General features: G+C 60.4%; 1 protein-coding gene across 4 annotated transcripts; it reads right to left on the reverse strand.

The window, feature by feature from the left end:
- Nucleotides 1-25,672, reverse strand: FLNA (filamin A). Of its 4 annotated transcripts, none has more exons than XM_074324257.1 (48): nucleotides 25,533-25,672; nucleotides 21,934-22,421; nucleotides 18,586-18,834; nucleotides 18,375-18,472; nucleotides 18,120-18,267; nucleotides 17,469-17,587; nucleotides 17,294-17,371; nucleotides 17,046-17,208; nucleotides 16,743-16,943; nucleotides 16,076-16,213; nucleotides 15,868-15,991; nucleotides 15,609-15,745; nucleotides 15,313-15,506; nucleotides 15,042-15,155; nucleotides 14,811-14,954; nucleotides 13,938-14,061; nucleotides 13,695-13,855; nucleotides 13,518-13,608; nucleotides 13,263-13,432; nucleotides 12,883-13,000; nucleotides 12,524-12,786; nucleotides 11,756-12,107; nucleotides 11,491-11,664; nucleotides 11,247-11,409; nucleotides 11,004-11,164; nucleotides 10,740-10,910; nucleotides 10,213-10,336; nucleotides 9,964-10,120; nucleotides 9,107-9,296; nucleotides 8,928-8,951; nucleotides 6,356-6,603; nucleotides 6,155-6,250; nucleotides 5,866-5,968; nucleotides 5,639-5,779; nucleotides 5,401-5,529; nucleotides 5,064-5,237; nucleotides 4,806-4,967; nucleotides 4,509-4,712; nucleotides 4,281-4,433; nucleotides 4,052-4,174; nucleotides 3,690-3,956; nucleotides 3,426-3,563; nucleotides 3,111-3,226; nucleotides 2,451-2,583; nucleotides 1,495-1,671; nucleotides 1,096-1,314; nucleotides 809-1,012; nucleotides 1-498 (listed from the first exon to the last, which is right to left on the reverse strand). In XM_074324257.1, exons 2-48 carry the CDS (start codon nucleotides 22,304-22,306, stop codon nucleotides 311-313), a joined length of 7,698 nt encoding a protein of 2,565 aa, XP_074180358.1. In that variant the 5' UTR covers nucleotides 22,307-22,421; nucleotides 25,533-25,672; the 3' UTR covers nucleotides 1-310. The 4 variants fall into 4 exon arrangements, with proteins under 4 accessions (XP_074180358.1, XP_074180355.1, XP_074180359.1 ...); XM_074324254.1 differs by having other exon boundaries at nucleotides 11,756-12,353; XM_074324258.1 differs by lacking the exon at nucleotides 8,928-8,951.
- Nucleotides 25,673-27,219: the final 1,547 nt, after the last annotated feature.

The following is a 27,219-nucleotide window of genomic DNA, read 5'->3' on the forward strand; positions in this document are numbered from 1 at the left end:
TCAGGAGATTAGAAGCAGAACTTTATTCGTCTTGGCTAGGGAAGAGATGTAGCAGGTGGTCGTGCACACGCCCCCACCCGTCACACCTCCCAGAACCAAAGAAGACAGGTGGAGCCACCAATGGCTCCCTCTGCTCGCCTCTCTCCTTTGCCCAAGTGGAGGCAGGTGAGCGCAGGGCAGGGGTGGCTGCAGTGATGGAACGGCCAGGGCTGGCCAGGGCTCCAGGGCTGGGGGGGGCTGCTTGGGTGGGGGCAGGTGGACGCGGGGGCACTTCTTGTCCTGGGAGCTGCCAGCGGCACAGGCACAGAGCTCAGGGCACGAGGACACGGTAGGGGCTGCCTGGGATGTGCTCATCGCCCCACTTGACCACCAGCGTGTACTCCCCCTTGTCCTTGAGCAGGTAGGAGACACTGTAGAGCCGACTGCCCATGTGCTTCACCAGGATCTCTTCACAGGGCGTCCGGGGGCCATGTACCCCCACCAGCAGCATGTTGTTGCCTGGGGGAGGAAGGGGCCTCAGTCCCACACTCCAAGTCCCCTATTTTCAGCGGCAACGACGCTGAGCCCCCTCATGTCCTGTATCCTCCCGACCCCCCCACCTGTTCCAGTGTGACAGCCCTTCCTAAAGAACTGCCAGCACCCCTGCTCCCCAGGCCAGCATAAGAAACTCCAGCTTTTCCCAGGTACTTTACTGAAGGGTAGAGAAGAGGGCAGAGAGGCCCAAATGGGAGTGGGCTCTAGAAGTGACAGCCACACCCCCAAAAGCATTGCCACCCCCTCACCCTCCTTCTGCTTTCCAGGCACCCACCTGCTTTGCTGCAGTCCACTGTGAAGCTGCTCTTCTGGCCCATGTAGGCCTTGCTCAGCCCCAGGCCCTTAGCCAGCACTTTACTGGCATCAGTGGGACCTGGGCCTGGGGGGGCATGCTGCGGGGCACTGGCAGTCTTGGTCAGGGAATCGACAAACACTGATGACGTCTCGTGGAGGCTGTGGTTGCTGACGAGACGGGGACCTGCGGGGCAGAGCAGGTGGGCTAAGACATGGCTGCAGTGCCCAGCTCGGGGTTGGGCACCAGTAGTCTGATGCAAGGCTCACCTGTGACTTTGGCCTTGAAGGGGCTGCCCCCAATGTGGTAGGGACCACCATACTTGATGGAAATGAGGTAGCTGCCAGGTGCCATAGGAGTGTAGGTGACGCGGTAACCTTCAGGGCACTCCTGGCAATCCATCTTCACCTTGGAGGGCCCGTCGATGGTTACAGACAGGGCACCAGCTCCCGCATTGCTTGTGTTCACAATAAACTCAGCTGGGCTCCCTGGGGGTACAGGAAGTGAAGCAGAGCTGGCCTGGCCCATTTCCCCAGCCCCCAACCCCACTTCTCACCCCCAAGCATATAGTTCTGTCACTTCTATGTGCCTCCGGTTGTCACTGAGAGCTTAGAGGAGGGGCCCTAGCTGCTATGTCCACATAGGGGAGGCTGTACCCATTGACCTACCTGTGACACCGCCTTCCAGGCCGGCTCCATAGGCAGACACCAGGCCTGGGTCCCCTCCATGCCCAGGCTCCCCAACTCGGATCTTGAAGGGGCTTCCAGGGATGTGGGTACCATTGAACTTGACATCAATCAGGTAGACGCCATTCTCCCGTGGGATAAAGCGCACAGCGTACTTATCTGGGGAGCAGAGGTGCATGCTGTGGACCTGGGTCCCCTCCTCCCAAACCGAGCAAGTGGCATGTGAGAGGAGCTTCCCTTGCCCACCACATGGGTCCAGCAGGTCCACACAGCCCACTCAGCTTCTTCCATGGACTGTGCTTAGCACCCACACCCCACAGCACAGACCTCCTAAAACCTGAGGGGTGAAGCTTTAAACAAACACCCAAGCAGCCGCTATTGGGGCTTATTTGGACTGAAATCTTTTACAAGCACAACACACGCCTCACTGCGTCTTTAGAGAGGTTACCGTTAACACCACATTCCCTGCATGGTCACGGTCTCAGAGGTAGGCAGGAACTTGCTGGAAGTCCCGCAGCTGGGAAGGGGCAGGACTAAACTGTGAGACTATTGAAAACTTCACCCAGCAGCTCCTCTCCCCCTCTCCCCCCCCCCCAGGCCTGTCTGTAAGTGCCATGCCCTGGCTAAAGGGCCAGGCAGCCAGCCCCTCGGCTGGCCTTGAGATCTCTTGCTCAGGATTGCACCGTATTGCCCACAGAAGGCTGTCTCCATCCCAGCAGTCATGGCTGCTGAGCCAGATCCCCAAGGGTGTGGGTCACGAGAAGTGGCAGGGTTGCTTGGATGAGGGAGCCCAGGTATGTGGGCCCTGTCTCGGCTGCTGACAGAATCTGTACCTTCCTTGCGTTCTCTTGGCCTGCTTCCAGCCAGCTGGGCAAGCCCACTGCTCGCAGCGGGGCCGAGGCAAATGGCTGGGAGGCAGGGTAGGGACAGGGCCTCACCTTGGTCGATCTCTGTGACATAGCACTCCTCCAGGGCTCCCGAGGGGCTGTGCACCTTGGCATCGATTGCCCCCTTGGCCCCATTCAGGCTGACTGCAAAAGAGGCTGGCTGGTTGACCTTTAGCCCTGACTCCTGGAAGCACAGCAGACATGGTTAGACAGGGCAGCTGGGGTGAGAAGGGCAGGCCCCAGAAGCACGAGGCCCACAGGTTTGCACTTACCCATCTGGCGTCCAATTTGGTTTAAAGAGGGAGAGCCATTGATTCTCAAGGGGAAGCAAGCCACAGGCACACGCCCCCACCCCCAGACCCATGCTCTGCAATCACACACCTGGGCAGCAGGAAGGGAGGGCGGCCCCGCCCATAGGCAGCACTCAGCCTTCTAGGCTGTCCCTCTTTAAACCTCAGCCCTGGTGCTCAAGGGGCACAGGCTTCTGTTCAAAGCCTTTAGACCTGAGACACGAGAAAAACTCCACGCGGCGGGCAGGGGTGCTTCCTGCCAACCCCAAGCGTGGGCTGCACCCGGTCAGAGCAGAGGCCCAGCACCCTAGGTGGGGTGGGTAGGTCACTCGTCACAGGGCTGAGAGGCCTGCTCTGTGCGGTGGCTCTGGTCTGGCCGGGCCCAGGAGCCCCAGGTGGGCGGTTTCTCTCGGTGCCTCACCTGAAGACTAGAAACAGTAAGGCGGCGGGCGTCGCCAGACGGAGAAGCCACAGGCACCACGAATGGGCTGTCAGGGATGTGCTCCTCGTTGAACTTGACTGAGACCTCGTAGTCACCTGGGCAGGGAGAGAGCACAGAAGGTACGTTGGGAGGCCCCTACTTGTCAGGGTTCTAGCCTCCCACCTCTTACAAACAGCCTGGGTGGCCCTGGGTTCTCAAGATGGAGGGTGGGAGCTGGGCAGGGCTATCTGCATAGACCCAAGCCAACACCTACATGGAGGGGTCACCTCCCGACCCCAGCCAGGCCCTTAGTACCTGGCTCCTGGACAACATAGGCCACGCCACAGGAGCCATCCTTGCGGTCCTCGAAGGTGATCTCAGCCTTGCTGGGGCCCTCAACAGCAATGGCCAGGCCCCCAGCACCAGCTTCCCTGGTCCAAATGCTGAACTCAGCTGTGGGAAAGCAGTGTGTCCTCATGGAGGGCTACAACCCCTGGCCTCGGCGCCCTCCAAGCACGGCTGATCTTCCCCCACCTCCCATCCAGCTCAGAGCAAGAGCCTGGCAGGAAACAGGCCTACCTGGTACTCCAGCTTCAGCCCTCTCCAGGCCAGGGCCCCCGGCACGGACCTTGTGGGCTCCTCCTTCCCCTAGGGGCCCTACAGTGAACTGGAAGGGGCTCCCAGGCACATGCTGGCCCTTGTACTTGACGCTGACCGTGTGCATGCCCATCTCGGCAGGCACAAAGCGGATGCAGTACGTATGGTTCTCCCCTTCCACAATTTCCGCTTCATGGGTCTTGCCTGATGGGCTGGTCACTTGAGCTGTCATGTCCTGGATACTAATTTCTGTAGGTAGGGGACAGCCTGGTGAGCAGGAGCTCCAGGACCCACCCTTCTGCTTGGGATCCCGGTAACCTTCCCTGGTTCCCTATAGCTCCTACCAGGGATCTTTAGGCTGAGGTCACAATGACTGCCAACATTAGCCACCGAAGGGGCCCGTCGCCTGCGTGTGATGCTCTCTTTCACTCGGCCCTCGCCTGTCACCTTCACAGAGAATGGACTGCCTGCAGGAAGAAAGCACAGCCCACAGCCCACACAGGTTACATTCCGGCCCTGGGGTGTGGCAAAAAGGGTGCTTTACCAAGGGAGAGGTGTGAGTGCTGCACTCACCAGGCACGTGTTGGTCAGCAAACTTGATGTTGATGATATAGTTTCCAGGCTCCGTGGGACAGTAGGTGACCCTGCATGTGCCATCCTCCAGGTCCTCTGTGTTGATGTCCACCTTGCTGGGACCCTCGATGGACAGGCTGAGCCCGCCATAGCCTGCGGGAGGGATACCCTGAGCCAGGGAGCGAAGCACAGTGGTCTCACCTTGGCTGGCATGCCACCACTGCTTACCTGCATCTCGAGTGTCAATGATAAACTCTGCGGGCTCAAAGGTGTGGCCTTCGTGGAGGCCCTGGCCTGAGACACGCACGCGGCTGGCATCCCCGATCTCTGACTGGCTGATCACCACCGGGATGGGGCTGCTGGCCACATGCTGGCCACCCTTCTTCACATGCACAAGGTGCTCCCCTGTCTCCTTGGGCACGAACGAGATCCCTGGGCACAGGGCAGGGCTGTCAGCCAGGGAAAGACATACCTCCCACCCGACCCTTCCTCCTATCCACAAGGCCCTGCCCCTCAGCCTCTTACCCACATGGCCATTGCGCAGCCGCTTCAACAGGCAGGGTTCCTCCCGGCCCGAGGGCGGGACGACAGTGGCCGTCAGTAGGCTCAGGTCCGTCTCAGAGATATTGATGGGGATGTCAGCAGCAGAGCCCACCTTCAGGTGGGACATGCGCATCGAGTCATCACCTGGCAGGGGACAGTCACAGTGTGTCCAGGCCCGGAAGGAGACTGCACCCACCCTTCCACGTGCCTTCTGCTGTCAGTCTTCCCGGTGGTACCCACCTGTGACCCTGGCCGTGAAGGGGCTGCCTGGGATGTGCTGCTCATTGTACTTCACTAGGATGCTGTAGTCTCCGGGCAGCACAGGCAGGTAGGAGACGCTACACGTGCCATCCTGGTTGTCAGTGCAGCTGATTTCTGCTTTGGAGGGGCCTTCGATGGCAAGGGACAAGCCCCCTGGGGAGAATCGTGGGTGAGGGTGGGAACTGTGCCCAGGGACACTGCACTGACGATGAAGAGCCCCAATGGGCAAGCAGGGGCTGGGGTGGCAGAGCAGGAAGCCCCATTTGGAGAGTCTCTCACAGCACACAGGCAGGTCAAGATTAGAGTGGCTACTCACCCTCTCCTGCATCCTTGGTGTTGACAGTGAAGACAGCAGGCTTGTTCACTACCCCGTGGGTGAGGCCAGGCCCGTAGGCAGTGACGTGGCCGCAATTGACGTAATCCACATAGAACTGCAGGGGGCTTCCTGAAGCAGGAAGAGAGGCCACGTGGGATGGGGACCTTGTGTTGCCCCCAAGTTCTCCCCTCAGCCCCAGGCCTCTATGAGGCGGGGGTGGCATGCTGGGGGGACATACCTGGGATGTGCATGTTATCGTAGCGGATGTCCATCTCGTGTAAGCCGGCTTCACTGGGTGCATAGCGCACAGTCACAGTGCCGTCCTTGTTGTCAGTGATGGCCGGCTGTGCCACCTTGCCTGAGGGCATCCGCACCTCCCCTGCAGGGAGCAGAGCCAGCGTCAGCACAACCCACTGTCAGACCCTGGCCCCTGCAGCTACCATGCTCCTTCCTGCCCCCACTCACCGGTGATCTCGCCCTTCTTGATGGTGAAGGGGATGACGAGGTCGAAGGGCCTCAGGCTGGTCACATCCAGCCCATTGACGCCCACCAGGGGTCTCTCTGGGGCCTGCAGCGGAGACAGAGGGCCCCAGTGAGGGGGCTGCAAGAGGGGAGAGAGTCCCAAACAGGAGGATCTGGGGTACCTCCTCACACGTGCCAGGATGGAGCCTGGGCCTTATGGGATACCCAGCTGGCCAGCCCCCAAATGTCCCCTAGGGCGGGGCAAGCTGAGGGGATGTGGGCCAGGCCATACCCAGGTCTGCTGGCCACCTTGGGCGTAGGTGTACGGTGGGGCCAGCTGCTGAGGCCGCAATGGGGGCTGTGCCGTGGGCTGGTCTCCAGCCAGAGCCTGCAGAGCAACACACAAGAGCTGAAGACTCTGTCATCACAGAGGAAGCCCAGGGGGACAGAACAGGCCCCACACCCAGACCCCTGACCCCTGGCCCCTCCTGACCGTCACTTGGAAGGGGCTGTTGGGCACATGCTCGCCGCCAAAGCGCACACAGATGACGTATTTGCCCGGCTGGGGGGCCGTGTAGAAGATGTCAAAGGTACCATCCTCATTCTCTACCACGTCCACGTCTACCTCGGAGCCATCCGGCGTGCACACAGTGCAGGTCACCTTCCCTTTGCCCGCTGCCTTGGTGTCTACCGTGATCACGGTCTCCTCCCCGATTTGGATGGTGGGGCCGATGCCAGCACCTGGTGGGGCAGGGCGGGTCCCCAAAGGGGGGCCAGTGTGTGAACTCGGTGCTCAGGCCACTCCCATCCGCCTGCTGCCCGCCCAGGCCTTTTACTGCCACCACCAAGCACAGCCAGGCCTCCCGCCCCCGCCCCCCAAGCTGGGATGGTGAGTAGTTTCTCAGAAGGCAGGAAAGGTTCCCCTGAGCCACCTCAAGCCAGGGAGTCAAGTCTTGGGGGTTGCCCCCACATGGGAAAGGCCTGACAGGTGGCACCCAGGTGTCTGGGACGAAGGAAGGGCCTGGAGGCCCATAAGGCCGCTGTTGCCCTCAGGGCACACGTGTTTGCTGCCATCTCCCCTGCCAACTCAGCCTCAGCCAGTGCCGTGGACCACGCTGACCAATGCTAGCACTCTGGCTGGGCCCACAGCTGCCTTCACCCCTGTGGCCTGGCCCTGGCCCCCAGTGCTGTGTGCAGACGCGGTGAGGCGGAGTCCTGCTGCAGTGTGGGGGTGGTGATACTTGCCTCCCGCCCCCCAGGCCTGAAAAAGTGAAACTGAAGTTTCCTGACAACTGAGAATGCTTGCTCAACCGGAGGCTTGTGGTGAGGGGCGGCGGGGCTCGGCCTGGAGCAGGCAGGGAGCTGGGAGCGGGGAAGCAGGGAGGCAGCGGGGTTAGCACCCTACCAGCACAGCGCACAGGCAGTGGCAGCACCCAGAGGGAAGGAGGACAGGACGCCCAAGCCACAGCCACCGCTGCTAGGATGCAAGGGCAGAGCAGCTGAGCAGCCTCCAGGGCCCCAGAGTGCCCAAGGAAAGGGGAGGGACAGTGACGTTACTGTAATCTGGGCTCAGCCGTGGAGGCTCAGGGGGTTATGGGCTGTGAGGCCTGGCAGCAAGAGGCAGGCTGGCCCCGCCAGGCAAGCCACCAAGAGCACAGAACTCACTCCAGGGCTGAGTTCAAGGGGCTTCCCCAGTCAGCCTGCCACTGAGCTCCGCTATGGCCGAGCGCCCCTGCTGCACTAGGCTCCATGCAGACCTTCCACAGCTCTCCTGAGCTCTAGACCTGGCCACCTGCTGCCCACCCTACCCTGGAAGGCCTCACCTCACACCCATCCACACCTGTCCTCCCCGGCTGGGAACCTAGACCCACCATCTAGCTAGTGGTCTGGGCCCCAACTTCACGGTTACCCCACTTTTCCCACCCAGCCCATCAGCAGGCCTTGGCTGCTCCACCCTCAAAATACACACTCACTGTGGCACCCCCTTGTCAAGCCATGTTACCACCAGCCTGGCTCAAGCCATCCCTCTGGCTGGTCTAAAAGTGACTTCAGCTTCCCAGCTGGGCTCTCTGTCTCTGTTCTGCACACAGCGGCCAGGTAAATGGAGGCCACTCCCTCCACCAAGGCTTGACCCTGCCTCTGGTCCCCAAGGCCCTGTCCCCCGCCTTAGGCGCACATGCCTGTCATCTCAGATCCCAAGTCCTGCTCTCCACAGCCATTGAGCCACTGCTGTGAAACCCTAGCTACCCCAACTCTTGCCCTGGCCGCCTCACCCAAGTTCTAGGCCTGTCGCCTCCAGAGCCTCCTAAGTACTTGTTGCCTCTTATTGGGATCCCTGGCTGGGGCTGGCTCTCCCCTCCCACACCTGAGTAGGAAAACCTCCATGCCTGCTTGGGGACCCTCTGAATAACGTCACTGCTGGGGGAATCGAGGGAGGGAAGGAGGCGGGGAGGGCAGGTGGGCCACTGAGTGCACTTTGGGGCTCTGAGGCTGGGCCAGGCCCCGCCATGCTGGCCGCCCAAGCAGTCAACGCTGGTGCTTCTGCACTACCAGCCAGCCCCACCCGCTCATGCAGGCTGCACCTCCCCCAGCCCGGGACGCAGAGGCCCCTGGGAGGTGGGGATAAGGGTCTGTGGATCCGGCTAGGGCCGGGGACTCCCACTGGTCAGGGGAGACCCTTTGTCCGCTCAGCCCATGCAGGAGCCCTTGACACAGAAGGAGGAAGCGAGAAGGAAGGGCCTGCTGCCCGCCTCCGGGGCTTCCCCGGGGTGCCAAGATCCCCAGACCCCAGAGCCCCCGGTGGGGTGCCTCTCAGGATGCACCTCACCCCAAAGCTCTCAGCTGCAACCCAACTTCTCAGATGGGGAAACGGAGGCCCAGAGAGGGGGAGGGCCGGAGCACTCATGCTCAGCTCCGGAGGCCTCCCTGGGCCCTAACCCTCCAGCCCCCCTCTGTCCCTGCCAAGAGCTGCAGCTGGAACTGTCCTGGGAATCAGCATGGAAGAGGAAAGGAAGCTGCCCTCTGGGCAGGAGGGGCATTGGGAGTGGCCCCAGCAAGCAGCTTACCTAGCCCGTGACCTCCGATTGACACTGAGGTGAGAGGGCAGAGAGCAAGGAGAAAGGTCAGGTGAGTCACTCAAGGGGGCGGCCCCCACTCCCACACGCTGCCCCAAGCAGCGAGCCCTTGCACACAGGCACACCCAAGCCCCGTGCTGAGCGCCGTGGCCGATGGCGGGCTGGCTCACCTGTGACCGTGCACTTGCTGGCATCCCCGGTGGGCACAGCACGGACGCGGTACGGGGAGAAGGGGATCTCATCACCACCATACTTGATAAGGATGGTGTAGCGGCCTGTCACATCTGGTACATAGGCCACCGTGTACGTGCCGTCATGGTTATCTTGGATATGCGTCTTCTTAGGCTTGCCCTCAGGGTCCTGTGGGCAGAGCACAGGGGAGGTGGTTGGCCCAAGTCTAGCCAGGCCCAAGATTACCTCGGGCCCTCTCCAAGGAGTGTCAAGCACTGCTGTTGCAGGGATAGCCTCCAAATCACTCGTCTGCCATGGCCCAAAACAGCTACCTGCATCCAGCATTGTCCTTTACTTCCCCATGAGCAAGGTCCAGAAAGGAAGTCCCCAAATGCCCAATGTTCCCTGTCCCCACATGACAAAAGATAGGGCCAGGGAGCTTGGCACCCATCCTGCTTTATCCCCATAAGTACCTCTCAGCTGCCATCCTCTGCCCCACGGCCTGCCCCAGCACTAGGACTACCCTGGAAGATCTCAGGCGCCTATACTTATACCTGGCCCACAAGAATGTTACAACTGGGCAAGCTGAGGAATGAAGGGTTTTCGTAATGTTCTCAAAGTCAGCAGTGAGTGAGTGCGTGCATGTGTGAGTAGGGAAGCCTGTGCCTGTCACCACCATCCTAGGGGCAGGAGACCTGCCCTTGCTGGGATGGCTCCCAAGGGAGACGTGTACTGCCCCAGCTGCATGAATCATATTGCACGGTGCTCTGGCCTGAGCCCCTCCCCTCCCTTCCCTTCCCTGTGCCTGGATCGGCAATTCAGCTGGGTCAGGTAGCCGCCGAGACAGCCAGCTTACCGTGATCTGGACAGCCAGCAGGCCCTCCCCTGCGTCCTTCGCATCAATGGTGAACTCCACAGGCAGGCTGGCGGGCACACCAGTGGTGTTGAGCCCGGGGCCACTGGCCTTCACCTTGCTGGCATCATGTGTAGGCAGCACCTTGACCTTAAAGGGGCTGTTTGTTGGGCCAGAGTTTGTGAGTGGTTAGGAATGTTCTCGCTGCCCAGCCTGCCTCCCCGCTTCACCAGGCAATGGGCTGCATCTTACCTGCGGGGCACCTCCTCTTCCCCGTACAGCACAGAGATGCTGTAGGGCCCCTCACGGCTGGGCACATAGTTGACGGTCTGGGTGCCATCGGCATTGTCCACCACATCCACTGGCTCTACGAGGCCTGGCCCCAGTCCCAAAGACAGAGTCTCAGCCCGTCCCCTGGGCCCTCAGCCCCACCTCACTGGATGGTCAAGGCTCAGCTATGCACTCAGCCCCTACCCCAGGCCTCGACCTCATTTTTCTATTATCGGCCCATCCCCAGAAATGGCCCTGAGCCCTTGTGACACCAGACTCTCATCTGGGTGACATCTTGGACCCTGGTGCTATCTTCCTCTGCCACATCTGCTCAGTGTTGAAGTCCTGTCTGTTCTACATCCTTCTCTTCCCATCACTCGAGGCTCTTCCATCAATTGCCTGCACATCTGCTCCAACCTCTGAGTGCTCGGCCTCGACTTTCCTTCCCCAGCCCCTCAAAGAGGACCGTGCCTTCCCACCCCTCAGCCCCCAGGTATGTGGACACTCACCTTTGGGCCCCTGCACTTTGACCTGTAGCGGGGCCACACCAGCCTTGCTTGTGTCCACCTGGAAGGACTGAGGGAGGTTGGCGCGGACCATGCCTGGACTCAGGCCAGGGCCAGAGCACTTGACCTTGGACGCGTCCGTCACATCATGCACAGGAACCTTGAAAGGACTGCCTAGGTAGGGGGCAGAGGGATGGCAGCCGTGTGAAGCAGAGTAGAGGGCGAGTGGGTAGGCCCAGCCCGGCCCCAGCTGACCTGCCTCCTCACCTGGCACTTGGTGGCCGCCGTAGGTGACATTAAGGCTGTAGGTACCAGCCTCATAGGGGATGTACTCGACTGAGCAGCTGCCATCCTTGTTATCCATGCAGGACATCTTGGCCTCAGAGGGGCCCTCTACAGCCAGGCCGAGGCCCCCGGTGCCAGCTCCCCTGGTCCAAACAGCCAGCCAGTTATTCCCTGGGGTTCCAAGGCCATTGTGGCCCCTGCCTCCCCTCCCAGGAACTTGCTCACCTGGTCTCCACAGTAAACTTGTTGGGCTTGTTGGTGGTACCACTTTGGATGCCTGGCCCATGAACGCGCACTCGGGAGGGGTCACACCCCTCAGTCACAGGCACCTGGAAGGGGCTGCTGGGCACAGGGCTGCCGTCATAGGTCACATCCACAGAATGGAGTCCTGGACAAAGGCAGGCCAGGTAAGGAGGAGCCCAGTCTGCCCTGTCCCCGTCCCCCATCCCTTGGGAGCCCCATGACATACCTTCCTCATAAGGCGTGTACTCCACTTTGTACATGCCGTCACCGCAGTCCTGCACGAAGGTCTCCGTCAGGTTGCCTGAGGGATTGGCCACACGAGCCTTGACGTGTGGTCCTCCCGTTTTCGTCAGAGCCCGGGCATCCACGCTGAACTCAGTGGTGGCCTCTCGGAAGACACCTGCAGGGGGCAATGGGGAAGAGGCATGGGGCTCCAGGGGCTCTGGGGGCCCTGGGTATCCCCTGCCCTTGTCCCACAGTGGGAGTCTCACCTTGTCCTTCGATCCCAGGCCCATAGCACTGGACACCTGATGTGTCTACTGCAGGCTCCACCTGCAGTTTGCTGGGGAAGTTGGGCACAGGCTGGCCACCGTATTTGATGGTGACGGTGTAGGCCCCGGGGCAAAGGGGAATGTAGGTTATGGTATGTGTGCCATCGCCATGGTCCTGGATGTGCACCTCGGCTGGCAGCCCCGCCTCAGAGCGGATCTCGATGGTCAGCTCTGCGCTGCCTGCACTCGAGCAGTCCACATGGAACTGGCCTGCTTCACCAGCAGTGGCCCGCTCCAGACCAGGGCCCGAGCACTTGACCTTGGACGCATCAAAGCAGGGAACCACGTGGGCCTTGAATGGGGAGCCGGGAATGTGGGTGTCAGCGAAGAGAATGTTGATGTTGTAATCCCCAGGCTCAGTGGGCACGTAGGACACGGAGCATGTACCGTCCCCATTGTCCAGGCACTCCAGCTGGGCCTCACAGGGACCCTCCACTGTCAGGCCCAAGCCACCTGTGCCGGCACCCTTGGTGTCGATGGTGAAGCGGGCAGGGGAGCCTGCACTGCCCCCCTGCAGCCCTGGCCCAAATGCTTTCACCTGGGGAGAAGAGGCAGGTCAGGAGCTGAAGCCACACCACCTCCCTGACCTTTGACCCTAGACCCACAGCCTGACCTTCCATCTACCTCCTCTTATTCTGGCTTCCCTCCCCCACCAGATAGGGGGCACAAGCAGGCCTGGAGATGAGGTAGACCCCACACTTCAATTACCTTACTAGGCTTGGTGGGGGGTACTGCTTCCAGAGGAAAGGGGCTGCCGGGCACAGGCACACCATCATAGGTCACCTCAACCTCATAGGGCCCCTCTTCTCGGGGTACAAAGCGCACGACGCTGTTGTCAGCCCCCAGGCCCGGCTCCACCTTGCAGGGCACTGATGCACCTGACGGGCCCACGATCTTGGATGCCACTTTGCCTTGGCCACCAGCACCCTTCGACTTGACTGTGAACTCCTGGTCTTTGCCAACATCCACCTCTGTTGAGATCACAAAAGGAGGAAGAGAACTGTGACACCTAGCTGAGGTCACCCGTGGGGCATCCTCAGTGACCATGACAAGGGCCAAATACTTACTCTCTCCCAGGCCAGACACCTTGATCTTGCTGAGGTCCAGGCTTGGAGATACCCCCACAGAGAAGGGGCTCTTTGGGATGGGATCGCCTCCATAAGTGACGTTGACACCCACTGGGCCCTGGGAGTGGTGCACAAGGGCAGAGTCATGAGTCATGACCCTGGTCTCCCTGCCCTGCGGCTTCCCCACTTAGGCATCGGGCGTGGCAGTCAGAGAGACACTGGTTTTCCTGCCCCATCCCCAGCCTTCCATGCCCACTGTCTCCCAGATGGGAAATAAGAGTGGGTCGGAAGCCCCCTGAAGCGGCCCACGGCTTGAGGAGGCCGACGGGCTCGGTGGAAGCAGTGGAGGGACACAGCTGTGGGGGGGGCAATGTAACTACCTGCTGCACAGGAGTGTACTTGACTGTGTAGGTATTATCATGGTGGTCGACGATGTCCACATCACGCGCTGCATCCCCCTTGGCCAGTCCTGAGAACTGGACGTCCAGTTTGCCTTTGCCAGCAGCTTTGGCATTGACTGTGAAGTGGGTGGGTTTGCCAAGCTCCACACCTGAGGAAACATGGCGACCCTGTAAGGGCACTTTGCCCACCTGCCTTGAGATCCCCCCATCTGTCCACAGGATGGTCATCCTCACCGGTGCGGCTGAGGCCAGGGCCCTCGGCCTTCACCTTGCTGGCATCATGGGAGGGCTCCACCTTGACCCGGATGGGGCTGGTGGGTGTGGCCTGCAATGGGCGGGAGGAGAGGGACTAAGAGGAGAGCAGCACCCCAGTACCTAGCAGGGTTAGGGGCCGGGAGCGGCAGTACCCACCTGGTCAGCAAAGAGGACCATGATAGTGTAGCTGCCCGCCCCACGGGGTGTGTACTTGACTGTGAAGGTGTCGTTGTCATTTCGGATGATGTCAAAGTCAATGTCGGCCTCAGCAGGGCCCACCACGCCAGGGGCGCACTTGATACCGATGCTGACATCGCCTGGAGCAGGGGAGGGCATGGAGGCTGGGACCTCGTGTGGAAGTCTCACCCACTTGTCCACCCACCCAAGGTAGGGCCTTACCCTGGCCGGCCTCCGTACAGTCCACAGTGAAGTAGGTGGGCTCATGAGCCTTGAGTCCTGTCTTGGCCACTCCTGGGCCATACACCTTAACCTTGTTTGGGTGGCTGCCGGCTCCCACGTTCACCTGCACAGGAGAGGGGTAAGGGTAAGGGCATGACCAGCCTTGAGGAGAGGCAGAGGTCCCTTCACCCACTGCTGGCTGGTATGCAAAACGGTGTAAGCACCTTGGGAAGTGCTCTGGTTCCTCAAATGAGTAAACAGAAAGTGACCATATATGATGCTGCGATTCCGCTTAGGTATCTATCTACCTAGAGAAATGAAATCACTCGTCTGCACACTTGTACCCAATGTTCATAGTGGCACTATTCATAATGGCCAAAAGGTAAAAAAATATCCCAAAGGTCCATCAACAAATGACTAGATAAAGAATGCGTGGTCTATCCATATAACAGAGTATCATTGAGCCACGAAAAGGCAGTATGATTCATGCTACCATGTAGAAGAATCATAATGAAAACGTTACGTTGAGTGAAAGCAGCCAGACACAAAAGGCCAGATATTGCATGATTCCATCTCTAGCAAATGACTAGGACAGGCAAGCCCACAGCCAGGAAACAGATTAGTGGTTGCTTAGGGCTGGGGGAGGGGGATTTGAGGGGTAGAGGAGTTTCTATTTGGGATGATGAAAATGATATAATTTTCAATGGTGGTGACAGCTGCACAACTCTGAATGGACTCAAAATCACCAAGCTGTACCCTTGGAATGGATGAGCTGTGAGTCAAGTTTTATCTACTAGAGCTGGATAAAAACAGAAGAGGTGCCCAGGGAGATGAGCTAAAGGCCTATTCAAGGCCCGTAGAGAGCTGGCTCACCCGGAAGGGGCTGTTGGGGATGCTGACACCTCCCCAAGACACCATGGCTGTGTGCTTCACGGGTTTCCTGGGCACGTAGGAGCAGCTGTAAGTGCCATTGCCGTTGTCCTTGACTGTTGCCTCCACGGGGCAACCCTCGTTGTCCTGGAAAGCAAGCAGCCAACTAAACTGGTCAGTGCCTGGGCCTGGGTACCTGCCCACCCCACTCCCCGCCATAGGTGGGCATCCCACCTGCACTTGAACCCGGAGAGGGGCCTTCCCGCCGTGCTTGGCATCCACCGTGAACTCTGCTGGCTTGTTGACGGCTACACCCGTCTTCTCCAATCCAGGCCCACGTGCCTTCACCTGATGGGAGGCCATCCAGATGTCAGGGGACCAAGTGCAGGCCACCAAGGACGTAGAGTGGCAGGAACATACTACTGGGGATACCAGCCCAGCCCAGCTCCCAAGCAGAAGCAAAGCAGGGTCAAGAGCAAGGCCAGCAGCAGCACGTGCCCTTTACCCTGTCTGGGTGGAAGTCCTGCGGTGCCTCACGGATGTCAGCCATGAAGGGGCTGAGGCGGATATCCTCGCTATTACACAGCACGTGCACAGCATACTCGCCAGCCTCCTGAGGCCAGTAGCGCACGTCACAGGAGCCATCACCCTTGTCGTCACACTCAATCTTGGCCTGCGACGGGCCTTCCACTGAAAAGCCTGACAACAGCCAACAGCTCCATCAGTGCTCTGGAGCCTGGCAGTGGGGTGGCCCTTGCTACCACCTGCCCCCAGGTACCCACCCTGCAGCCGCCAACTTACCCAGTGTGCCTACGTCATCCCCAATGGCCTCCACCACGAAGTCCGCTGACTTGCCAACGACACCACCCTCCAGCCCAGGGCCCCAGGCCCGCACCTTCTGATTGCCACACTCGGTACCCACCTTCACCTCGAAGGGACTGCAGAGAAAGAGCCACACAGGAGAGTGCTAAGAGACGCTGCCCTAGTGGGGCACCACCCAGAGCCCAGCATGGGGGAGAAGTGTGCCACTTGGGCTCTGAGCGCTCTGCCCAGGCCTCACCTGCGCCCAATGTTCTGGCCGCCCCACGTGATGGTGACAGTGTATGTGCCAGGGACCATTGGGTAATACTCGAAGCCATAGACGCCATCTCCCAGGTCCTTCTGCTTCACACGCTCCTCGCCCTCTGCCAGAGAAAAAGGCGGGCCTCAGGCCTGTCCAGCAAGGCCCTGGGGCTACCACTGCCCACCCCAGCTGCAGGCCAACTTACTGGGACCCTTCACGGTGACCTTCAACTCCCCACTGCCTGCGCCCTTTGTGTACACCTTGAAGTCAGCAGTCTCCTTCACCCGCACGCCCTTAGGCTGCAGGCCCCGGCCAACGGCACGGCAGGCGCCTGGGTTACATGCTGCAGACAGAGAGCTGGCTAAGCTGCTGGGAGCTGGCACTGGGTGACCCCTCCCTTGCCTCCCACAGGGCAAGGTTTTCAGGACAGGGGCAGGGGTGCTCATGCTCAGACTTGACCCCAAAGGATAGTGATACAAGAAAGAACGGGAAGGGACCGTGACCCCAGGACCTGTGGCCAAGGACAGGATGTGGTAGCCTCCTCCCACCTGCTCCACACACCAGCCCCCCACCCCGGCCCAACCCTCCCCTCCCAGAGGAAGACAGATCCAAGTACCGTTGACCCCATGGGCAGAGCAGAGAGCAGCAGGTTTCTAGACAGCTGGAGCGAGCTCTTCCGAAGATGAAAGCGTGAAGAGAGAGAGAGATGGAGAGGGGCGAGAGGAGGAGGAAGGGCCCCCGCAGGGGAGCAAAGAGAGCGCACCCAGACAGTGGAAGCAGAGACCCAGGGTGGGAGGGGGCTGGAGTGGGACCCGCCTTGGCTGCCCCTCCCACGGGAGGCTCCAGCAGGGGGGTAGCCCGGACCAGCCTACCTTGCCCAACGGTGACAGTGAAGGGGCTTCGAGGGATGGGCACACCAGCAAAAGTGACGTGCACCGTGTGGACACCTTCCATGGTGGGCTGATAGCTGCAGCGATATGTGCTGTCACCCCGGGCCTCCAGCTGAGGCTCCACAGTGCCCTTCTGTCCTGCAGGGTCCTGGATCATGACCTCTACCTCACCTGTGCCAGCTCCTGCCGCAAAGTACAAGGGCTTAGCTCCTAGAACCTCCAGGTTGCTCCCAGGCCCCAGTGGTTCTCCCCTGAGACCTGCCTGACTCAGCAGCCTCCCCTCACCTGCCGTGAAGATCTCAAAGTAGGTGGTCTTGTTGGCAATGTTGCCGCTGGGCTCCAGGCCGGGGCCCTGGGCAGTCACTTTGCTGGCATCACCCTGGGACTTGTCCACATACACTTCAAAGGGGCTCTTGGCAATATGCTGGCCGGCAAAGAGCACGGTGACCTGTTTCCAGGAGGGACAGGTTATGAGGGGCAGGCCCTGTAGCCACTGCCCCTGCCACCTGACTCCCCACGGGCTGAGAGCTCACCTTGTGAGTCCCCGTCACCTCAGGGACATACCAAACAGAGAAGGTACGGTTCTTGTCGTTATTGGCGGTTACCTTTGCCTGTGTGGGAAGGAGCCCATGAGCCTTTGCTAAGAACATCTCCCCCAAATGGAGGCGCCATAGCGCCCCACCCTGCCCTGCCTGCCAGCGGCCCTACCTCCTCCTGGTGTCCAGCTGGGTCCTCCACATACACCAGCACCTCTCCCTGGCCGGCACTTCTGGTCTCCACAGTAAACTCTGCCCGCTTCTTCACCATATTGCCCGTGGGCTCAATGCCTGCCAGGGAAGAGTGAGGAAGCCACGGACCAGCTGTTAGGGCCGTTGCCTTATCCCTCCACCCCACCACCCTTCGGCAGCATTAACTTCTGCGGGCTCAGCACCCCTCCCTGCCATACCCTTCAGAATGCTCTAAACTGGGTGAGTCAGTTCAGCATGAACCCCAGTACACAGAGGCTGGCCTTGAGCCCCAGCTGCACTCTTGCTGTGAGACAGGCCCAGGCCTGTTTTCTGGAACGCTCACTTGGATTTGCCTGGGCCCTTGCTCCTGCGTGATACCCCGGCTGGGTTTTGTCTCCATTTACAGTAAAGTGGCTGGGTCCTCCCTCCTTGAATACGCTCCACTCTGGGCTGATGGCTAGTCACAAATAGCCGGTTTCTACCAGCCCTGACCCATTCCTATCTGACTCTCAGGAAGCATTTGATAACCCAGCCCCCACGTGTCTCAAGACTTCCCAGGACCTCCAAATTTAAAAAGGACACTGCCCCAGGGAAGTCAGTGCACAGGACAACCCCAGCCCAGCTCCCTCACCTGGCCCATAGGCTCGGGCTTTCTTTGGATTCAGTTTGGGCCGCAGGGGAGCCCCTGGCTTTAGCTTGGCCTTGGGGAACTGGGACAGGTAGGTCATGACGGAGTGTTCATCGACGTTGGGGTCCACGATCTCCTCAGGGGTGATCACCTGTGACAGGCAGAAGATAGGAGCCATTTGGCTTCCAAGCCTCAGGTTCCTCTCCCCATGGGGACTGTGGCCCCTGGACGGCCCTAGGCGTCCAGGCAGGGTCGTACCTGAGGGATACCCAGCCAGTCATCGGCCTGTTGCATGGCTTCCCGAGCATTATTCACAGGCTTGCTGGCGTCCCAGGAGTCCCAGTCAGGACACAGACCTGCGGTACAAAGAAGGCTGAGTCTGGGGGCTGCCAGACTACCTTGCAGGCCGTCCCCTCTGCCCCACCCAAAGATGGCCCTAGCCCCAGCCCCCACTCCCACACTCCCTCACCTGGGGCACAGCTATCAACAAGGGCGCCTAGGGCCCTGCCGCTCTGCCAGTCCCGACTGAAGTTGGTGATGGGCAGCTGTGGCAGCTTGTTCTGGATCCAGCCCAGGAGCCTCTGCTTGGGCGTCTGCTTCTTGGCTTCCTCGTCCTCCTCCTCATCCCACATGGGCATGGAGATGGAGTAGTGCAGGATCAGGGTCCAGATGAGGCCCAAGATCAGCTTCAGGTTTCCATCCACAATGGCCTTGCTGTCTGTGAGGTAAGGAGTGGTGGTGTCAGGCAGCAGGGGGCTGACCCAAGTGTCCCTGTGCACACACACATGTACGCACATGGGCCTGTTGGGGGGCACACACGCAGTGTGTCAGGTGGCTCCCAGGAAGTGGGCAGTGTGGCTGCACAGGGGACCCCAGGGAGGGAGGCCCCCTGCGGGGCGGGGTAGGTTGTGGATTCTTCTCAGGACCCCTGAAGGGGTGCAGGTGGTTTCAGAAGTGAAGGTGAATTTTGGGGGGAGATGGGACACCTAGAGACACAAAGTGACAATGCAGCGAAATGAGGGGGTGTCGCCAGAAGCCCTGGGGCCCCAGAGGAAGGACTGACGATAGCCAAAGGCTGCATACAGGGCCAGGAAGGCCTCTGGAGTGAGCAGAATGAATGCTTTGCAGCTACCCAAGCAGGGACCCACCACCCAACTCCAGGGGTCTCCAGGGAATAGGCAGGAGGAACAGCCTGGCCCCTGGCAGGGGAAGGGAGGGGAAGCTGGGGCTGAGGAAGAGGAAGAGGAAGGTTGGTGTGTGGGGTAGTTGGGAAATACAACTGCTGCCCCAGGGTAGGTGGGTGGGTGGCATGAGGTAAGGGAAGTGGAGACATTGGGCAAGGACCCTTTGGGTGGAGGGTGTGAGCCCCACCCCATTCCCACTTCCTTACTGTCACCGCCACTCCCCTAAAGAGCCAAACTGGGAGTTGGGCAGTCCTGGTACAGGGGAGGGTCTGGGGGCCCAATGGAACTGCAGATTGGGCCACATGGTCCTGACTCACTAGGGCCCAGCAGGGATGGACTGCCAGCCAGGATGATGGGCAGGACACATTCTGGAGGGCCCCCTCACCCAACACAAGCAGGAGGGCAGAGCCGTGAGCCTGGCTCAGGCGCTCAGGGCCTAGCTCGAGAACTGGGATAGCAGAAGCCATGGGTGGGGTCCCCGAGTCCCGCTGCCTCAGCAGAGCCCAGCCAGCCACTGCCCGCCCTCCTTGCCACCTAACGGGCTGCTGGGCTAAGGGCGGGCGGCCACCAAGCTAACCACAGGGGAAGTGGTTAGGGCGGGGACCCTGCACCCCATCACCATGACAACCCCTCTGGGTTCTGGGCTCCACCCAAGGCCCTTCTGGGTCTCAGCCTCAAGGGATGGGGGGGCTGGGTTGGGGCTCTGCGAACAGGCAGGCTTTCTTAGAGCTCATTTTTGAAATCCCTACTGTCTCCACCCCACCTCCAAATCAAGAGAAAATACTTGTCTAGTGAGTCAACTTGGGGGTGGGGAAAAGGGGACGGATACCACCAAAAGGGCCATCAATGGCAGGAAGCCTCTGAATCTAGCGGGCAGCACCTCGAGTACCAGTTGAGCTACTCAAAGCAAAGTGGCCTCCCAGACTGCTGTTGGTCCTGGTCCCACACACTGCCTTGCACTGTCCCCAAATGATGGAAGGGTGAAGTGGGGGCTTCAGGTGAGGGGTGACTGGATAGTTCAGAGAAGACCAAGGGCTCAGGGCCAACCGGGGCTTCCCACCAGGCCACCATCCCGAGTCCTCAGTCTATCACAAGAGCCCTCAGGAGGGCTGAGGCCTGCTGTGACCCACAAGGGGACACACAGGGACAAGCTAATCAGCGCTGGTGGGTCAAGCTGGGCCCACCCCCTGGTCCATAGGAGGCAGGCCTAGGACCTCCCTCCCCACCCCCCTCACAAGAGGGCGGGAAGGACTGGGCTGGGTTGGGAGACTGCCTGGTTGGATGGCCCCGCCCCATCCCACCCCCTTTCCCCAGCCCCTGGGCCAGCCTGCCCCCTCCCTCCCTTAATCACTGCTGCTTTCCAACATTTTTTTGCCTTATATGGCAAAGCTCTGGGAACTAGGCCTGCTCCAGCCAGCTCACAAAAGAAGGGAGGAGGGAGGAGACCCCCCCCCAGACAGCTGGGGTGTGGCCCGCCTCCCCACATCCGGTTGCCCCCCCTCACCCAAGGCTCAGAGATGACTCAGCTTGGCTAGACTGAGGCTGGGACTGGGGGGTGGGCCTCAGCCTCCACAAGCATTCCAAAGAAAGAGGTGAGGCCCTTGAGACCTGCCCTCTGGAGTGGTTGGGGGCACCTGAATCTTGGTCTCTCACTTTCTCATGCCAGGGCCAGAAGGACAACTGGAAAGCCGCTCTCAATTCTGAGGAAAGCTCATGCACCTTCTTCTCTCCCTGTTGTACACTCTCCCCAAGGCACCCGTTTTGGTGCCTATCCCTGCGTGGGTTCCATCTTAAGAACCAGGGATGCTACAGTAGGCCCAGTCAATGCCAGCATCACCAACCCAGTGACACGGACACTGGGCTGGCAGTGAGCCCAGCACACGCTGGAATACCTCCCAACCAACTCCTGCATTCTAGATTTAGGAAAGCAAGTCCCACATGGAAGCAAGAGTTTGGCCCAAAATCAACAGTAACTTGGTGTCTTAGTAGACTACAAACCAGCTCCCTTCACTGGCTGACACTCAGACTCATCTCAGGTGGTGTTTTGCTAGCCATGCTCCTCTCTGGCCCTCTAAGTTCCCCAGGGGGAGATCTAAACTGGGGGTTGGAGCCATCTCCAATGGAAGGGGAGCATCTTCCAGAGCCCTTAAAAGCTTAAAGCCCTAAACAATGGGATCACAAGCTCCAGCTCCCTTGTTTAGGAACCACCGAGACGCCTGAAGGCCAGAAGGCTCTCTACAAACTTCTGTATGGGGTGGAGAATGCGGGCCTCCCACTCCACAGGGATGGGGCGCTGGGCGCAGGGCCAGAGCCTGGCCAGTGCCCACCCTTCAGGCCCTCTGCCACCGCGGGCAAAGCGGTGGGGGCGCGGCCTGCGGAGGATGTGAGCTCAGCCTGGGCTTGGGCCAGCCGTGTGGAGGGCGGGGGGCGCGTAGCGGTCCGTACACCCGCCTGGCCGCTCTGCCAGCGCGCCTTTGTTCTCGGGCCCGCGCGGAGCCAGGCGGCCTGGGGGACCCCGGGGCAGCGCTGGGGCTCAGGGGGGTGGCTGGGAGGGGTCTACCGGGGGAGATGGGGGGACGCGCGGAGCCCCCGCCCTCGCCCTCCCGGCGCCACGGGGCGGCACGCGCCCTCACCGATGGACACGAGCTTGATGCTCTCGCGGTCCAGGAACTCGAGCGCCACCGACACGTTCTCAAGCTGCATCTGGCGGAAGGTGGGCCTCTGGTTGTGCTTGCGGTGCATCTTCTTCTGGCTGAGCACCTCGAGGAGTGCAATAAGCCGCAGCCCGTCGCTCAGGTCCGTCTGCAGGTTGGCGATGCGTTTGCTCACGCATTTTAGGTGCTCGTTGCACCAGCGTGTAAATGTGTTCTGCTGGATCTTCTTCCATGGTGCATCCTCCGCCAGGTCCTTCTCCGTGGCCGGCATCTCGGCGTCTCGCGTGTCTGCGCCGCCACCCGGAGCCACGCCCGCCGCGCTCTGGCCCGCCCGGGAGTGGGAGCTACTCATTTTGAGGCGCGAGGAGCCGAGGGGCGGTGCTGCAGCCTAGGCGAGGGGACGGCCCTTTAATTAAAGTCGCAGGCACTTCGGAGCGCGTGGAGCGATGCAGACAGCCGAGGTTGAGCTGCGAAGGAAGCGAGCCCTTTAAATGCGGGCAGGGGCGGGGCTATGGTGGGGCGGGGTTGTGGGGTGGGGTTTCAGGGCGGGGGGGGGGGGGCGCCCCGCCCCACCCGTTGGAATGCTCCCCAAAGCCCCCCTGCCCACTCGGTTTTGACCCGACCCCCGGGCTCTGGGGACAATCATTGGGCATTGAAGGGGTCAAGGACAAAACCAAGCCCCGCAGCCTCACGCCAGCGCTGCAGAAAATGCTGCAGCAAGGAAACGCTGAGCAGCATCTGGCGCTGGACCACTTGGTCTTCCAGTGAGCACGCCATACAAGGGACTTTCCTTCCCCAAGGCCCCTGCGTGGGGTGGCGTGGCTCACCCTCCCTGAGTCACGGGGGCTCCGCCCAGAACCCACAGGCCCCCGCCACTCCCGCTCCCCCTGGGCTCCAGCGCCTGGGGTTCCCCGGCCACACCCCAGCCGGCCGCCCCAGCAGCAGCGGGAAGGGGCCGGATCCTAAGGGCGAGCCCTTGGACAGTGCTGCTACGAGGTCTTTGAGCGCGTGCGCCACACTAGGGAAGCGGCCCCCCGCAGAGCCCGGACCCTAGGCCAACCTTCAGGCTGATCCCTAGACCTCCTGCCCCAGGACAGCCTTTCTGCTCTGCTTGGCCCTGGCCTGTGCACCTGCATCCTCCGGTCCCCACCGCTTCCCCTCCTCCCTGCTCCACCCAGGAGGAAATGGGGCACTGGGCCAGGCCGCCGCCAGCACTCCAGGAGCAAGCAGCCTTGGCAGGGGCTGGCCCGTGCCAATGGGCACTGGCAGAGAGCGCCCTGTGATGCATGCAGAGACAGCGAGTGTCCGCCTGGGGTTGCGGTCCACCTGGGACACTGGGGGTTTCCTCTCCTGTCTGAATGGCCCCTGAGCACAGCGTGACCCAGGAGATGGCCAGGCGTGGTCCCTTCCAGACCCAGAGTGGCCTGTTCGGGTGTTCCAGTAAGACTTGGCAGGCTCTGAGCCCCTGGGTCTGGGTGGGCTGCAGTGCCTTGGCAGTGCAGAGTACCTCCCCACCAGGACCGGAAGGCCAGAGGACCGAGGGGGTAAACCACAGAAAGCTGCCAAGGCCTGCTGAAAAACCTGGACTGTGTCCAGAGGGCAACAGGGAACTATTCGCTCAAAATTAATTTTCTGGTAGATAACTCTGGAGACAGTGGGGAGGCTGCTGTAGGGAAATGGAGACCAGCAAGAGGCCTGTTGGGGACACACTGACACCCTCCAATCAAGAGAAGCCAGCCTAACCACGGCTTCATCCCCAGAGTGGAATCACTCCTCCCAGTTCTGTGTACCTCCCCTTTCCAGGATGCTCCTTTCTTTAAGTCTCTGTCCCTCCTGCTTGATTCTTAGATTGAGCTGCAGACTAGTAGCAATTAAGTTATCATCTGCTAAAGACCAGTGGGACAGAAAGCCCTGGTTCAGCCAGCATGTCATGTCCAAATATGGCTGGTTGACTCGTGCATGACTCAGGGTCAGCATTACCCACGGTGGTCCCAGATAGCATCTCCCCTGCCCTCCAGCACACTCGCTTCAGGCTGCCTGTCACCCCACTGTTTTTTCCTCACCAATGGTGGTGGTAGGGACTCCAAATAACACTTTCCAATCTGAAGCCCACCTGTGTACTCTCCCTTCTCCTGACCACTTTCAACCATACCTGCACAAAACTCCGTACCACAGTGTCTAGGAACTGGGGAGGAGGTGGGAAGGAGAGCTGTGAAGGGGAAACCAGGATGGACCCCTCTCTGCCAGGCCCCATTCCAGATGGGCTGAGTTGTCCTTCTGCTCCCCCTGCCCAACTGGAAAGCATGTTCCCCAGGACAGCATTACATCAAGAATTGATTTTCTTTTTATAATACTAAGTGCCATCCCACTGGGTCATCGGTGTTCATTAATCTTCAGAGAGCAGGGAAACTGAGTCAGTAACTGACCAGTAGTCAACTCCAGCAGAAAGGGAGACAGAGCTGGGTGTCCTGGATTCCAGCCCTAGGCTTCCCCTATTTGGGGGAGACAAGTGATAGGGGTGTAGAGGGCTCTTGTCCCTAGGGGACATAGCATTACCACCAGATGGCGCCCCATCCCAAAGCCCCCAGATCAGGCAGTCTATCCTTGGAAGCTTAAATCCAGCTCTTTCATATTTTCCCTTATTTGGAGTAGATTCTTGGATGTTAAACATACCCCGCCCCCCACCCCACCACCGGCCCTCAGACCCCAGGCCAGACCCTCCCACAGGGGCACGTCAGCTGGTGAAGAAAGCCTCAAAATGGCACAGTGAGAAGAGACCTGGGCTGCCAAGGCAAGTCCAGGTGTGGCAGGTGAGGACACTCATTTCCTGAGCTCCCACCTTGACCATGCAGCCTGGAGCACATGCAGGTGGGCCGGCCAACGGACTTCGCCTACTTTTCCTGGAGCCGGGTAGCATGCGAATCTGGGCACATTGCAGCTCACATCCTGGCTGGTGGTGAACATCCAGCTCAGAGCCAACCTGGGACAGGGCCCAGGGCTCAGCCCAGGAATCTAGCCTGTCCAAGGAGACGCTGCTTCCTGTGCCTGGCCACAGCCCTGCCCTGGCCCCCATGGAGTAGAGCAGCCCCAGAACCAGCTCCCCTGTGCCCAAGGCAGCTGATGCCAAGGACTGGTGCCAGCGAAGAACCCAACACTGGCTGCAAAGTGTCCTTCCAGGTAGCCACTCACCCTCAGCCCATACTATATCCTGCTCCAAAGACAGTCCTTCCCAGTCAGTCAGTGGCCAGCTCATGAGCATCCATGCGAGCCCATATCCTGCCAAAAGCTCAGACACCCTCTCTCAGGAATCCCCCATGGCCTAGGGCTCCCACTCTCCTGGGTACAGACACAGCTTCACAGGTACACTAGGGAAGGGAACCCCTGGACACAGCACTTCCAGGAGCAGGAGGCTCCTCCACTGCGCTCACGCACCCCAGCTGCACCGGGCTTGGGCCTGCGTGCCCGCCGGCGCCTACATTCTCGGGACTTCTCCGCTCGCCTTCGCCACCCCCGCCCCGGGTCCGCGAGTAGCGTGGTGACCGTCTCGCGCGGACCCGGGCCACGGAGGCCTGCCTCACCTGCTGTCCCTGTGGGCGGCCCGCAACCGCAGGGTGGCGCCCCGCTCGCCTTTGCGCCCGCGCCCGGCGCCTCTGGGCTCCGCTGGCGTCCGCTGCGCGCCGCGCGCCTCCACGCGAATGGGCCGCCGCTGCCCGCCTTCTTGTTGGCCGCACCCCCGCCCCGCGCCCGCCCCGCGCCCGCCCCGCGCCCTGCTGGGCGAAAAAGCCTTAATTGGTAAAATCGCCCAGTGGCCGGGGGGCGGGGGCGCGCCGTGAGCTCAGGAGCCCCGGCTGCTTGGTGACGCTCCCACCCTCCACCCCCCACCCCTGATGAGCTCACCACCCGGTGAAGGCTGCCGGGGTGATGGGGGGAGGTTCGCCTCAAGTGCCCGTGGGGTCTGCAAGGCTCACGTCTCAACCCAGCTGGAAAGGCCACCTCCTCCAGGGAGCCACCCACAGTCACTGCCCCTGCCTTTGCCCCAAGCCTGGGCTGGCCAGTCAAATCAGATTCTGCCCTCTGGGGTGGTGGGGACAACAGATCTTTGCAGGTGTGTTTCACTGAACACTTACCACCCGCAAGGCCCCAGTGGGGCAGGGAGCTGAGCCCACAGTGATGAACAAGCAGCCTGGCTGCCACTGATTTGGCCCCTGCCTGGTGCCAGGCCTGGGAGGGGGCAGCAGAACAGTGCTGAATTCCTAGGAGCACAATCAGATGCAGTCCCAAAGCCTGAGAGTATACAGTGAGGTGCAGCCAAAGAGCCAAGTGTTTGTGAGCTGGGTGGCACAGCCATGCCCTGGCACTGCCAGGTTCCCTCTTCCTCTTCTGCCCATTTCCTGGTAGCTTCAGATTCAGCTCAAATGTCACTTCCGAGGAAGGCCACATGAAGCATATGCATGCGCACACGCAAACACAAATAATTAAACATTTCACAAAACAAGACTCTCCCTTAGTACCTGCAAAGCTCTTTAATATTTTCCATTCTACTCTACTTCATTAAAAGAGAGGAAGGAAGGGAGAGGGCGAGGGAGGGAGGAAGGAAGGAAGGAAGGAAGGAAGGAAGGAAGGAAGGAAGGAAAGAAAAATGGAAGGAAGAAGCTTGGTCACACCTGCTAAAAGAATTTGGCGATCTACAGTTTAACAGTAACAGGAAGGCGCTGATCACCCTCCAAGCCTCCCTACATCCACTCCCGCCTTTACTAGTGGTAGCTCTGCTTTGACCTTTCCACCTTGACCCATGGTGGGATCTCCTAGCAGTGTCAGGATTTCCAACTTTCACTGCTCCCTCTGGTGGGACCCGCCCACCACAGCTGAAGAGGGTGGTGGGTTACCATCACTTGATAGAGGAGCGACCTGAGTTCAGGTCAATAAGGTGGCTGTGCTGGAGCTCATGGCCAAGGCCATCCTTTAAGGAGGGAAACTCCCCTACCACAGGCATTGCCAGGTGTACAAGAGCTGGGGGACACAAAGGAGGCAGGCCACGTGGCTGGACCTCAGGACCCCCCACCTCCATTTGAATCCTCTCTTCACACTACTGCCTCTCTCCCCCTCCGCACACACCCCTGAAATACACACAGCTCTTGGTCTCTCATTCTTCCAGGTATAGGAGAAACGAAGGTTTGTACAGCACCAACTGTTCCCTGGTGACGACCGTCATAAATGAACTTTTTCTCCTTGTGTTGGAGGTTTTGGAAAACCACTAGAATCAGC

Source organism: Rhinolophus sinicus, chromosome X (genome assembly GCF_036562045.2).
Source record: "Rhinolophus sinicus isolate RSC01 chromosome X, ASM3656204v1, whole genome shotgun sequence".
NCBI lineage: Eukaryota > Metazoa > Chordata > Mammalia > Chiroptera > Rhinolophidae > Rhinolophus > Rhinolophus sinicus.